The sequence below is a fragment of the Alternaria ventricosa genome (genome assembly GCF_023758065.1).
Source record: "Alternaria ventricosa strain BMP 2768 chromosome Unknown scaffold_7, whole genome shotgun sequence".
NCBI classification, from domain to species: Eukaryota; Fungi; Ascomycota; class Dothideomycetes; order Pleosporales; family Pleosporaceae; genus Alternaria; species Alternaria ventricosa.
This window is the reverse complement of record NW_026055687.1, coordinates 1,243,618-1,257,903: the sequence shown is the minus strand read 5'-3', so window position 1 is coordinate 1,257,903 and position 14,286 is coordinate 1,243,618. Positions and strand designations below refer to the sequence as shown.

The 14,286-nt window shown below is 52.0% G+C and overlaps 3 protein-coding genes across 3 annotated transcripts; 2 read left to right on the top strand and 1 right to left on the bottom strand.

Annotated features, from left to right (window-relative positions):
• Nucleotides 1–1,211: 1,211 nt before the first annotated feature.
• On the bottom strand, nt 1,212–2,135 carry J4E93_005187 (uncharacterized protein; the record flags this gene model as incomplete). The annotated part of the gene is made up of 1 exon (XM_049343110.1): nt 1,212–2,135. One exon carries the CDS (start codon nt 2,133–2,135, stop codon nt 1,212–1,214), a length of 924 nt encoding a protein of 307 aa, XP_049200110.1.
• A 1,180-nt stretch (nt 2,136–3,315) lies between these two features.
• On the top strand, nt 3,316–3,945 carry J4E93_005186 (uncharacterized protein; the record flags this gene model as incomplete). The annotated part of the gene is made up of 1 exon (XM_049343109.1): nt 3,316–3,945. One exon carries the CDS (start codon nt 3,316–3,318, stop codon nt 3,943–3,945), a length of 630 nt encoding a protein of 209 aa, XP_049200109.1.
• Nucleotides 3,946–11,094: 7,149 nt separating this feature from the next.
• Nucleotides 11,095–11,919, top strand: J4E93_005185 (uncharacterized protein; the record flags this gene model as incomplete). Its single annotated transcript, XM_049343108.1, has 1 exon — nt 11,095–11,919. The coding sequence occupies one exon, from the start codon at nt 11,095–11,097 to the stop codon at nt 11,917–11,919; it is 825 nt and encodes a 274-aa protein (XP_049200108.1).
• Between the last annotated feature and the right edge of the window lie 2,367 nt (nt 11,920–14,286).

Here is a 14,286-nt window from a genome sequence, read left to right as displayed (position 1 = left end):
TTGAGAAACACTTGCCCTTATTGCCTATTAACATCGCAAAGGGCCTGGGGCCCCACGCTGCCTCGCACTATCCTCGACCCATTTCTTGAAGTCTCCCGATATCGTTTTGTCGCCCGCCTTTACAAACTCCGAAAGGTTGTTCGCATCATCTTGTCGTAGAGGTGTCTTCATGTCAATAGCCCCGTCTACGCCCGGAAGGGGGTTCAGCCTCGCCACTATCGCAAGATATACTGCGCATCATATTAGTCTGATAGGGTAGACCACGACAGCGTGAGTGAACTAACGGCCTTTCTGGACCGTGCACACGTCCCACTTCTCCCTGCTTCCTGTGTCTTCGGATAGGGACCAAGTGGCGGGGACCGGATTTTTCGGCGTGATCCACTGCTGCATGTCTCTAACTTCTGCTGTCTCCCCAAAGCATTTGCTGTATTTGTATATCCATCCTTCCCTCTTGCGCACGACCCAGCCAAACTTGTCCCTGCAGATTTCGATTCTGTGATCCTCGACGCTCGCGTAACCAGTATATTCTCTTCCGTCCCAGAGAATACACTCGACCTCCCATAGTGTATGGACCAGTGCAATTCCACCGTCTTCGTAGGCTTTTGCCACAGCTGCCCCTGATGCACCAGCTTGGACCAGTTCAGATCGGGCAAGCTTGAGGATTCTCTCTCTCTCTCCTGATGAAGAACCTGAGTGCCTGGACATATCGTACTGATCTTAGTGTGTGGTTCTCGGGTAGTATGGGTAAGATAAAGAAGACTTCCTTTTTGCAGGACTGCAGGGAAATTCCAACCGAAGAGCTGCCGAGCCATCTTTATGCTTCAAGTTGTCATGAGCCATGACGCGTAAGTGACTGTACTGAGTGACTGTCATCAGTGAGTCGTAGCTGTGTACCAAACACGGAGCCGTTTTCGAGCATTTGGACGACCAGAACATGATATAGGCGGGGAAGGAGCCCGTGCGAGTTGCCGAAAGGTTACACCAACACATGACGTTGGGCGCATGAGATTCAGTGCGTTCAAGAGAAGTGACTGCTCCAATGCAAGCATGCTGTCCCAAAGAGTCACAGCCCCGCATCATGACGACGCGAAAGCCGTGGCATGTCCTTGCGTACACATATAGCACTGCGTGGCTTTCGATTAAAGCAAGCTCAAAGACGCGGCGTTGGCGAAATCGGCCTCACGAAGTGTCCAGTAGGCCCATGCGCACCCTTACTCTTCTTTGCCGACATCGCCTCTGGCCCACTCAGGTCCCTGCCCTTCTTCCTTGTCTTTCGCCAACTTCTTTTCAAGCTCCAGCCTAGCTTTCTCGCCAAACTTCTTCTCCCATTCCTTGTCTCTTTCTTTCTGTGGCGCGGCAAATTGTGTACTAAGACCGCCCCTGCTCTTGACCTGCATCTTCTTCTCTGCAGCCTCGTTCTGCTTCAACTGCTCCTCCGCGCTTTGTATCCTGCGCTTGAGGCTAATTTCAAACATGTCTCTTCCTTTGTGCCTCCCCTTGAGCCCGTTGTCGTCTTTATCGAAGTATACGGCCCAGCGCAGCCCTTCCTTGCCCCACGGTGTGTCCGGGTCTTCGTCGGCGCCATCCCATTCGTCGATGGCCATGAAGCCCTCCCAGCCTTCGAATGTGAGATGTGTCTCGTCTTCGGTCCAGTCCCAGACACCGACATGATGCATGATGCTGCCGGTGCGGTTCGAGTAGCGGAGCTCGTACGTCTTCTTGTCGCAGTAAACCCAGTTGAGCATCGGCGGGTCGTCGCTGATCGTGGTGACCAGCCCTCTCTCTGGCGGACTCCTCTCTTCATCTGGATATGCAATGTAGAAGCCCGCAAATGGATGCAGAGGCTCCTTCCCTTCCCCATCTATTCCCTCCGGCCACATGGGCTTGTTGTCCGCATCCCTCGGCACGACCCAGACTTTGTCGTGGCGCACGACGAGGATGCCATTGTCGATTTCTTCTTTCGCGATCGGGTCGGGGTCGTCGCAGGCTACGAGGCAGTTGAATTTCCACATGCGCGACTCGTTGGCGGCTTCTTCGTTCTGCTTCTTTTGGTGCTCGACACCTTGCGCGACGCCCGTGACGACGGGGATGGCGACGACGCAGCCGCCGAGGAAGATGCTCAGAGGGAGTGCCATTTCAGAGTATTCGATCGAGGGGTGCGTTATGAATTCAGGGCGGTGGCATCGTGGGAGATTGGAAGGCTGCTGTCTGGCGTCCTTCAGTCGACGCGAGGTGGGATGCGAAATCGCGCTGCGTCATGATCGACAGGAACCTTCCCCAGATGGGCCTAGCCTCACATCACGTCGCTGCCACAGTGCATCCAAACTCACGGAACGACACCTTCTCGGCTTCATGTGACCTCCACGGTCAGCGCAAAAACGTACCTTTCATTTCAAGATTACACCGTAGTTTTGGTGTCTGCTGAGTGTACCCGCGCTCGACGAGATAGCCATGGCTAACCACAGCTTGCGGTTGACTCAGAATGCAGAGAGGACCACACATGCTAGTTGCTTGTTGACAAAGGGAGATTCATGATGTGAACTATGGTACGTTCTTGCTATTGCGTTGACTTCATTGGCTGCGACAGTAAATGCAGCGAGTCTGGTTGGTCGGCTTGGCCCACTCTCATCCAGCCGACCAGAGTTCAGGATGGATAGTCGCGTAGAGTCAGAGGTACCTGTACCATGGAGTAAACTGTAGATTCCGGTAGGTTTGCTACTCATATATAATATACTCTTCTGCTCTCATTCAAACTCCATCTTGTCATCTCATCTCATCAACATCTTCAACAAGATGTTTCGTCTCCTCCTAGCAACCGCCGCCGACGCAATGTGCATGCATCCAGACCACCTGGGCGAAGATCCCACTACGCAATACATACCGTCTTCTTATCTGGCTCTAAACCATCGTAAAGCATCCAAGAAGCCTGTTCGAATCCGCCGTCCCCTCCGGTCGAGTGTCCCAGGAATTCACTGCCGAGCGAGAAGCCCATCGCCATGCCCGTTCACCCACCAGCCACTAGCGCGAGAATTGGAGCAGTTTCCGGCATATGAAGAACATGATGGTGATTGGGAAGAGTGGAAGCGGAATAATGACCAGGTCACAGTTAATGACCATGACATCGACCACTGCATTCGACACTGCAAGCATCGCGTATGCCGCACCATTACCGACAAAGACAGGAAGCGCAACATCGAGCCCAAACAATGCAGATGTTGCAGGCAACTTCCCATCCTCGAAGACACCAGTTTTAAACAAGAAAGGATATCGCGTCTTCGACTCCAGGACATTCTGGCCGCCCGAAGAGCATACGAGATGACCGGTCCTGGCGAGACAATCACTCTGGAACTAAACTCCGCCACCGCCCTAGTCAAAAAGATGCGAAGTATGGGATATCTTGATGTTACAAGTTATCTCCGCGGATCCAAGCACTTCACAAGAAACACCACCCTTTACCCCGCGCAATACCTCACCGCCACCCGCGCAGCCAACATCCTCATCTCCAAACTCCTCAACTATCTATCCATCACGCTATCGCCCCTCGAGAACCAAACCCGCACTCTCACCATCGCGGATCTAGTGAAAGAGATGACGGAAGTCATACGACTGGACATTTTCTGGTGGGTATCTGAATGGTGTTTCCGCAACCAAGTGGAAAGAAGAGATAATGCAATGGAGAGAGCATGGAAGTTGAAAGGGTGCTTTGGCATGGCGAGGAGGGATTGGACCAAGGGAAGGATGAGTAGAGGCGTTGAGGTTTTGTTTGAGAGGATGGTGGGGATTGTGGAGATGGTAGTTGCGATGCTCTTGTGGTGGGATGGAGAGATGAGGACGGAGAGGATGGAGAATCTATGGGAGGGGTCTGAGAGCTCTGAAAGCGAAGAAAGCAGCGAGAGTGGAGAGAGCAGCGACAGCGACGAGAGCTGCGATTTTACCTGGGACTAGCGTGCTTGATGTCTCGTACGCCTGATCAGCATCTTCACAAGCAATCAAAGAATGAAAGCTTCCGTGTGCATCCCCCGCCATCAATTCATGATTTAGCAAACCCGGACACAGCGCTCAGTGCACACACTTCATATGCGCACAACGTCCTTTCTCAGACAACCAAAACCATCTCAACCAAGACCATTGTATTTCACTCCCTTCCCCAAGCAAACATCTACGAAGCACCCTTTCACTCACAATCATGAAGTTCACAGACGCTGACTTCCTGTCCACATCCCCACCTCCACCTGTACCTCCACGTTCACATCTCCGCATCAAGATTCCCTCCTACCGCCTGCGCCTCCCCGTCGCACCTCCATCCCCCCTTTTCGACGGCATAAACCAAGACACAAACACTCACCGCTTCCCCGCTTTCCAAGACGTTCTCAACATACGCAAGAGTGTGCCGCCACCAGAACCGCACTGTACACTCCACTGTAACCACGGAGTCTGTGTGAAACAAATGGTAGAAGAGTTTGGTAGTCCGCTATGTCAATGCGTTGTAGAGGAGGAGGAGGAGTGGAGTGTGGAGTGGTACCGACCTGCTATGGAGCTTGAGGAGCTGGATTTAATGTCCATTGCTCAGAACACCGAGAAGTATAGTCCGGAGCAGCAGATTGATATCCATATCGAGGACGCGATGAGGGTAGTCGCGTACCTGGAACCGCGCGCCTTGGCTCATGCGATGGACGACGGGTTTCTAAGACGCGCTATGCTGGCTGATTTTGGCCAGGATGAAGAAGTCGCGACGAGGGACGCGGTTCATCGGTTCTTCTATCTAATGCGGGTATATTTCGATCGTACTCTTCATTCGCCGGGCCACCGCGTTGTGAGCATCGAACAGCTGCGGTGCGAGTTGGATGTGTATGTCTGGACGCTGCTGGATGAGTGGGTGATGAAGTATTGCGACCGGAAGACGCAGCGGTTGGTGCTGAAGGATAACGGCCCGGAGTGTATATTTAACGCCACCTTTGGTGCTCCGGCGGCGGTGCTGGAGCTGTGGTATGAGTGTATTGAGGATATTGTTGGGGTATTGGTATGGCGGGATGAGGAGGTTAGATGGCGGAGACTTGAAGGTGTGATTGGGTTTTGTGTTGTATTGATCATGTTCTTCTTATTAGTCGGTATTATGCTTTGGGGAAGTTTGGTGTCGCATGTCTAATGGCGGTAAGGCTAAGTCAAAGAGGAGAGTTCTTGGTATCAACATTTAGTTATGAGGGTTCTACACCAAACCGCACTTTGGAAGCCGATACAATTCAGCGTATCATCCCATTCATGTCAAATACATGAGCTCATCTTTCCACGTACTCAGCATGGGGCAAATAGCTATCTGCATGTGCATATGCTGGAACGAGTAGGCCTTCATCAGCCCAACAAAATGCAAACACGCAGCAATCACCACAGCGATGTGGAAGATCTGGTGCGATGAGAGCCACAGGTCAAATTTGCCTTGTTTCCAGCACTCTGGGAATTGCATCTGTCTTCTGTTAGTCCAGCTATCGTTGAGCGTTGTAAGCACTACTACATACCATAAAGGGAACCAGGCTAGCCAGGCAGACGAAGCCGCAAGCCAACCCCCATCGTAAGCCTGCCATTTCGTCCATTCGTTCCCAACCATACAATTGAATGCCCCTCCACAGCGGAAAAATACCAGCGGCGGCAAAAGCGACGAAAAGCGGAACTACAAGGGCCTGTCCCCAAGACTTGGAAGCCAGAGGCGAAGCAAAGAAGAGCAGCATGATAGCGCCAACAGCCGTGAACTATGTTTCATGTCAGCAGCTTCTAACCCACTTCGTAGCACCAAATCAACTTACAATAAGCATATAGGTGCGCATGAGCTCTACCTCGCAGGTGAACGTGTAGTATAGCGTCGCAATCAAACTGCCCCAGATAAGACACGTGATGCCCGCAAAATCCAACTGCTTGCCAGCCGTCGCCACAGATTCTGAATGGTCGAGAAAGATGTGGTACGTGACGGAGAACGACATGCACAGTACCACACCGCCGAGGAATGCAGACAATGCCAGTAAATCACCGTTGCGTGGGGAGGGGAACCACTGTTTTGGGCCGCCTAGTTGTGGTAGGTTGTAGGTGGTGAGAAGCAAAACAATGACTAAGAAGAGTAGGTGGGTGTAGATGTTTCCGGTCTCGTTATGGAGGTATGTGAGGCTTTTGATGGATTGGCGGTATGAATTGCGGGCGGAACGGTATTTGCTGACGATGTATTGGTTTTCTTGGCGCCATTCTGGTAATTGTCCGTAGTTGACGAGCGGATTCCCAATGGAAGGATCGTGCTTTTGCCCTACAGTGGTATCTTGTGGTCCTGATGACATCTTCTCGTTTTGGTTGCACATGTTGTTCTTGGTGATAGTAATCTGGGCGATGTACTACGGCAACTTCGAGCAGTCGTAGCTATTATAACTGATACAACCCACATCTTCTCGCAGATGACGTCTGCCACAATTGTGCTAATACAGGTACAATAATTGGCGTCGCCTTGGCTAAACGTTGACAACTTCTTGGAGTGTACTCCGGAGTAATGGTAGCACGGCCTGTAGTCGCATCTGAAGGCGAAGTAGCCGGCTGCTCGGCAGTCTTAGGTTTGCTTAGCTCAATGTTCGACTGGTAGACTACCATTAGACCAAATTTGGGGATGTAGTTTGCTTGGCGCACGATTAGGCTTCTGGAAACCGTTGGGCGGGAATGCGTAGCGTTGCCGCAACTCCGTCGTTCCAAGACTCTGAAAGTCTAGAACCTCATTCCCGACGTATTGACTGATCTTTGGCGGGAGGTGCGTTTGCTCTAAGAGAGATCTCACACCTGCCCCGCTGCATTTTGAATGTCGGAAACATTGGTTAAATACCAGGTAGTGTTATTGGAAGTGTCTAGGCATCGGATCCTGAACGATACGAGGCGTAGAAATTATATTCGCACTGTCTCGATGACTATAGATTAGAATGTTCCAATGCGGAGAGTCGCAAGTCCATCAGACGTCGCCCACTCCGAAGTTGACCCCTTCATGATCGAAGGCGAGCTAGCATAGAACCGCATCCTGCACTTCTCTCTGATCTTCGAACGAAGAACCATGTACTTGCTAAAGCCCATAACCTCCGAACATTAGTGTACTGAATGCTTCGGAGAGTCGTATTTGGCTCTCCCGGATCTTCCGAACTATTTCTTCTTCCGTTTCCGAAGACCAAAGCGAAGCCTCTCTCGATGGCTCTATAGGTGCAACCATGAAGTTGTCTATGTATTCATCGCGATACTCCATTTTGTTCCACTCATCTGTCAAGACGTCACTATCTGACCGGTTCAAAAGCAACGCCGCGCGACTATAGTGCCCGTGTACGTCTGCCGCTTGTACCATGGTATGTTTGTCTAGCAGTATGACAAACTTTGGGGTTGCAGTCGATCTGGCCCAATGCGTTCTCATCATGCCAAAATCGTACAACTCACCCGGTTGATGAAATTCGACATCTGTCTGCACTTTGACGACTTCCGCATTCCAGTGTTGCAGAAGAGGCCCAGTTTGTTTGTGAAGTGTATCGAGAAGCTGAACAAGACGAATGCCTCCAATATCGTGGATGCGCTCGAGAAGTCTCAGCTTGGGGTTCTCGTATGCCTGTATCGCGTAAACGCCGATTGTCTGACAAGGTGGTTGCGTGGCAAATGTTGAGTCTAGGCATCGGCGAAGGCCTAATCCGTCTACATCCGGGCCTAGTAGCAGGTTTGCTGCAAGTGCGTTCGTTCTAAGGGAGACCTCACACCTACCTCGCTGCATCTGAAACCGCTCTCCGAAGATCTCGGCGACGCAGGGTGCGAATTGAAATTGGGTGAAGTCCAGCCATTGCGGTACCGGTAAGCTGGTGTCATCGTACTGTGTGCCAGTGACCCTTGTCCAGAAATACGCATATGTGGTACGAAGAACGTCTATAGTCTTCTCGGTCAACGCTACAGCCTGGGAGAGGCGAGCAGGTGCATATAATATCTCGCAACCTGGACGCTCAAGCCGGCAGGCCTTTTCTTCAAAGTTCTCGAGTTCTTCGAAGCTGGGCTGTAACCACGCTGGGGTCTTTCCAGAAATCTGAGCATCGCCATATTCTACAGGATCGTACAGGCGGCGGTTGTGGTTGTCAGATTGGAAAATGTGTTCGATAGTGCCGTGCCATGAGCTTGACACTCTCCAAGCACTCAGTCGACTGTAGACGTCCAACCGACAGAGAATGTTCTCACGCAGTTCAGCGATCCCAAAGGCGCGTCTCGCTGCAGGTTGCGCGACTGCTGCACTGATTAGCGCGGTAGGCGAGGATGATTCTGCCTGGGCCGCAGTCGAATTATTTGGAACGTAACAAAATTCCGCCTTTCGTCGATTAGTGAGGGCGATTATGCTTTCCTTCCACGATTGTATCTTGCGCATCTTGGCGGGTTGCCATCTTTTGTTGCCTTCCAGGCGTGCATTTTCGTATGCACGACTCCATCGAACAAAGTGGGCCCGCTTCTCAGGCGTAATATTCGAGATGTCGTCTTCGGTCATCCATTCGAAGATGAGCTCTTCATCCGATCGTGTGCCCGATGGAAGTTGGAGAGCTGCGTCGCTCATTGTTTTGGTGTGGTGGTGATGATGATGTTGGCTATGGATTATTGTACGGGCGTTGCAGTTATCTCTTCAGCGGTGCTGACGTATAAAGCTGCAGCCTGGAGTGGGGTAACAAAGCCAGATCATCGTTTGCGGGACACACGCCTGGGTACCACTAACATATCGGACCGCATTTGGTAAATGGCGATACAGGGACAATTGTTCCATGGCTACGACGTTCCGAATAGTCTTAGTTGGCTGTATGTGGATTTAAATTGGAGCGCGGTCTCGGCGTCGGCGGGTGGAAGAGAAGTGCAGAAGGCGCTTGGACGATGCGATAACATAATCTCGCGTAACCCGCACTAGATCTAATCTAGATTTGCACGGGTTTTGCTCGTCTCGCAGCAGCCGAGACTACAGCGAGTGGTATGATGCTTTGCATTGAAGTGCATCGATTCTCCAAACATTTCTCACTAAGCACATAGGCTTTACTGTGTCCACTTCTCCTTCTGGTTAAGGTGACGCAGCAGTAGTAGCAGTTTCTACAGTCTATAGCAAGAAAAAAACGAATGAGTGGCATGTCGTGCTATATGCTCCACAAAGAATCATCAGCAGAAGTATCGGAAATCCACTCCGCCCAACAATCGCTGCTGGTGTCGACATATTGTTCTGCGATATCCAAAGATTTCCACTCGTTTCCCAACATCCTCATACCCATCAGCAACGGCCGTTGGCTCACATGCATAGAGAGATTAGGATTTTCATCCATGTCGTGATGATCGAGCGTGAGTATAAAGTGCGGACGGGCACCGGCTGTGAATGCACGCCGTCTTGGATATGATAGCTGCAGTACGCTAGGAGGCAGGGTGGCCAAGTTCTCTCGCATACGTTCGACTTGTTCTCTCCAATCCAATAGTACGGTCGCCGCATGTGCGTTCAGTATACTTGTTAGATGGGATAGACGTATTCCGTCCTTATTGTAGATGCGGGCCACTAGCTTGTGTGCAGTCCCCTCCAGCCACTGATCACTCGGAGTGTATATGCCGATGCAACTACACGGTGGGTCGGTGACAAAGTGCGATCCTATATGGGAGTACAAGGGTCCAAGTGGGAAGTTGGGCGGGTGAAGGAGGCCTCCAATGGGAGCATTGGTGTTCAAGTAAATGTGACAGCGACCGCGGTGTGTCTCGAATCCACCGGTAAATAGGCGCTCCAGACACGGATGCAACGTGAACTGCGTAAAGTCCAGCCACTGCGGCTGCGGTTTGAAGTCGTCGTCCGGGGCGGGGCTAATGTCCCAAGCCACGCGATATGCGTAGCGCACGAGTTCTGCGACGGATGGCTTGAGCCTATGCGATTGAGTAAGCCGAGCGGGTGCGTACGTCCAAATGTTCCATCCATTTGTATCCAGGAGAATCAAACACATTGCGTGGACCTTTTCTTCGAAAGCAAGTAGCTCTTCGGGGGTTACATGAAGGTTGTCATTGTTGGTCGAACACACATCGGAGTATTCGACCGGGTTCTGATGCGGTGTATTTTCGAAGGGGTCCTGAAGAATGCGCTTCACAGTCGCTCGCCATAGCGTACAGACTTGGCCGACGTGCAGTTGGGTCTGAAGGTCCGCGCTGTATAAGATCTGCTCGACCAGTTCCGCTATGTTCAAAACGCGGTGAGCAGCGGATGCAGTCGACGATGGATTCCGGCCATGTTCATTACTTGGATCTGAAGTTGAAGGCGACGGTCCTGAGTCTACTGGATATCTGGCAAGCTGTGCATCAAGTAGAGCAACAAGGGAATGCTTCCAAGCGTGCCACCTACGCAAAGACGTGAGATTGATGTTTCTAGCTGCCGCGTCCAAAAAGAGGCTACGCCTTTCGCTCAAACTAGGGCCAGAGGTCGCGCAGTACTCGGGGCTCTCGAAATAGGCTGCCGCGTCAAGCAATCGGGCTCGTAGTTCCAGAGGAATGGGCGATGGAGTAATTAGGGAGGAAATGGCCAATGGATTAAATGGGGTTCGTGGTTCCGGATCCTCGATGCCGAACCACTTGAGCAAAAGACTGCTTTCCGTAGCAGCATCGCTTGCCTGCGGGGGGAGGGTGGTGTCTGCCATTCTAGGAGTGAGCTAGAGGGTGATGTCAGGGCGTCGGTGGGTCGCGCGGCGCTACCTCGGTCACACGCTGACTAATCCACCAGCCGGATCTCGAACAAAACTCTCCGCGCCGCCGCCACCCTCTCTTCTTTTCCATATAGAAAGTTGCACCCACGAAATTTGACCTCACTCTTTGTTCCTCTACAAGATTGAAGTTGACATAAGCTGGGGAGAACATACATCTTTGCCCCCAAGAACTGCCTGCCCCTACCGAATGGGCTGTCGGTCCCGTGGCTCCGAGACATTCCATTAAGAAATTTTCATCATTGCGACGTCTCCCTCCGCCTCGAACGATACCGACACGTATACGCACGAGTGACACGATGGATGCATAAGCGCGACCAAGGCGGTAGACGTGATCGCTTTGGAAGCGCTGTACAATAAGATGGCCCGTAAGACCAAGGCGATTGACCACATGGTCAATCGCATGAGCAAAGTGCGGCTGGTGGATGAGCGCGCTGCCCCGCCGCCCGATGCTCAAGACGATGCGCAGGAAGATGATAAGAAATCTGTGAAGCGCCAGCCCTTCCGCTTCTTTGATCTGCCATCCGAGCTGCGGCTGCGCATATACGAAGAGCTCTTAGTCTTTACCAAGACCATCGACCTCGACCCTACGAACTACCGCACCGTCGCCCCCGCCCTCCGCCTCTTCCTCGTCGACCACCGCATGCACGATGAAGCGTCGCGCGTCTTCTACGGTCGCAATACCTTCCGCGTGTTCCCCATCCACGGCCGCTACATAAACCGCAAGCACCCGCTACTTGCATGGTTCCCTCGCAAATATCGCGCGCTCCTTACGCGCTTAGAGCTGCGGCTGGGGCCGGGCTTCACGAAACCGCCGAAATGCTGGGTCGTGGATAGCCGGCTGGGTCTGGCGGCGGTGAAGAAGGTGTACAAATTGAAAATCTTTGTAGAGATAGACCCGGCATCGAACGAGGTCTTTGAGGGCTGGCGCGTGGGGAACAACTTCTATACTGAGTACTGCGTCGGGCTGCTCAGAGGCTTGCTCGCGCAGGTGCCGTCGATTGACGACGTGGAGTTTGACGCATACCCAAGCGTGTCCAAAGACAGCCCGCTGCTGAAGGGCCTGGTAGAAGAGACCAAGCTCAATCAGAAGCGCGTTGCCTGGGGCCCTGAGAGGGGCTGGGACAAGATTGTGGAGGTTGACTTGGCCAGCGTGTTGCAGAAGATGGGGCTTGGAGCTCAATGAAATGAGTCTGTCCCGTAGCATCCGCCGCTCGTGCTGTCATGCTATGCGCTGCACACTTCGCGTCACTTATGTATATTCATGTATCATTCTTTGGTTCTTGATACTCATACCCAAGGTTACTTGTCCAGTTTGCTCTTTCCCCTCCTAGTCGCTCTAACAATGTTCGGGAATGGGGTGTGGCGTTCAGCCGCGCCTGCCCAAATGGGTGTGAGAACTCGGCCCCGCTCTCAGCCTGCCTACAACACCTGTTCTGGCCCCGTAACCTCCTCGTTCCCCACAAAATCACTATGCTGATCACACATAACAGCCTTGCCTCTGTCGGAGCACGATACAGGAAGGATCTGGCAAAGATCAAGTTGCAGACTACGAACCAGCGTCACATGCCGCGCACACCCCTCACACCACCATGTCTTCGCCCGCCCACGCCGTAACGGACGACGACACTTACATATACGCACTTTTCGACCAGAGCGATTTCGATCAGTCTTCGCAGAAGCCGCCTCCTTCCTGACACCAATAACACGGCGCGACTTGACAAGGAAACCGACACGGGTGTTCGGTCCTCGCATTCGCTTGGTTTACCAACGCATCCTCTTCACATACAAAGAGAATGTTTGTAATATGAACGTCACATTCAACTCTCATCACGTAGACTCTTCTGACTTCACTGCGCGCACGGATGTTGTCGTATCCGCTGCCGTATATATTGGGGCGTGTCCTAGACTTCGACTCTACTCCACTAGATCTCGCGCTTTTTCTGTCAGAGCTACTACTCCTCCATATCACCAACAACTACCAGAATTGTACGTAGTCGAAGACATGAGCGCGGCAAACGACGACTCCGCTTCCGCGATATCTGGCCAAACCATGTCGATGCAGTCACACTCCATCAGCCCAGAGGCACCGTCTCTCTTGACAACAATACCAGGCGAAGTCCGCAATGCTATCTTCGAAGCTTTATTCGAGTTACGACACCCCATTACAATCTCCCGCGATCGGTATGCGTACGGCGCCTCCTCCTGTTACCAGTCGCGAGATGTACGTGGGATCGCGATACTTCGAACATGCCGTCAGATTCACGAGGAAGCAACGGGTATTCTCTACAGCCGGAACATCTTCTGTGTGAGTTTGGTGGAAGACCCCTACACTGCTGAACCAATTGCATGGGCAATGGCCTGGCTCGACGATATTGGTAGACAGTCTTCCTCTGTTCGACATCTTCAAATCTACATCGACAACGTGTTCCACGGTACAGATGATGTCATCAATATATCGCCTATACTATATCAAGCATGGAAGCCTGATCGTGCGGCTTTAAAGGTTGAATTTCTCCCAAGATGGTCTCCAGAATGGGACCCCCCAGGCGACGACCTTGACAGAACAGCCGAGATAAACGCGGTCTCATGTAACAGGCAGATGGCTACAATCATTGATGATCCGTCAGGAATGATCAAAAGGTTTTGTTCCGTGCCTTCATTACTGCGAACAGTCTGCCTGAACTTCCTGGACCACTATGCTCACCTTCATTACTATGAAACAACTAACAGCGGCGACCGCCCGCTAGCTATGGACATTATTGATATTGTCGGCAACGGTGCGGAGAGTACATTTTCGAAAAGAATACCGATTACGGACATCAAACGCATTATGTCGTCCCGCGAGATTCGAAACTCTATCTTGACCATGGCATTGTGTCCAGACGAGGACATTATCTTTGACCTCACAAACCGGACAGCAAACGTAGATGTGGCCTACATCGCATCGGTAACTACTTGCTTGACTGGTACACACGAGAGGGTTTTCCGGGAAGGAGCATTCGGTGTCACATTGACAAGTATGAGTACCTCGGCAGCTTTCACCGCGGAACTAAACATACTCCGCGGACTGCCTCTCGGAACTCCTACGAATATAACCATGCGCTACTATCTGGACAATAGCGCCTCCTTGGACGATGTACGGCTTGATGCTCTCGCACTACTGCATGCGACGGGTTTTCACTGCCACTGCCTACAAAAGCCTGTGTGCATCGAGGTCTATAGCGAATCTGGCACTGCCCCACTCAACAGCTACACTATCTCTCTTGAGGATATACGACAGAGCATTCTTCTCTTCATGTACCAGATCTTCAAGAAAAATCCAGAGCACATGTTAGCGCAACTATCAAGGATCTGGATGAGTGGCAGGGGCGAGGCGCGGGAAGCCGAGTGCGACTTGAGCAAAGGTTCTATCGAGCCGATCGTAAATGAGAACGTGGGCATCAGCTCGACAATCATGCAATCGCGCTTCTTGGAGATTGCAGAGATGTTGAAAAGCATGCTCATTCCAGGTAATTTTCCGCCTGACTCTATGGGGGATTTCGCAACACGG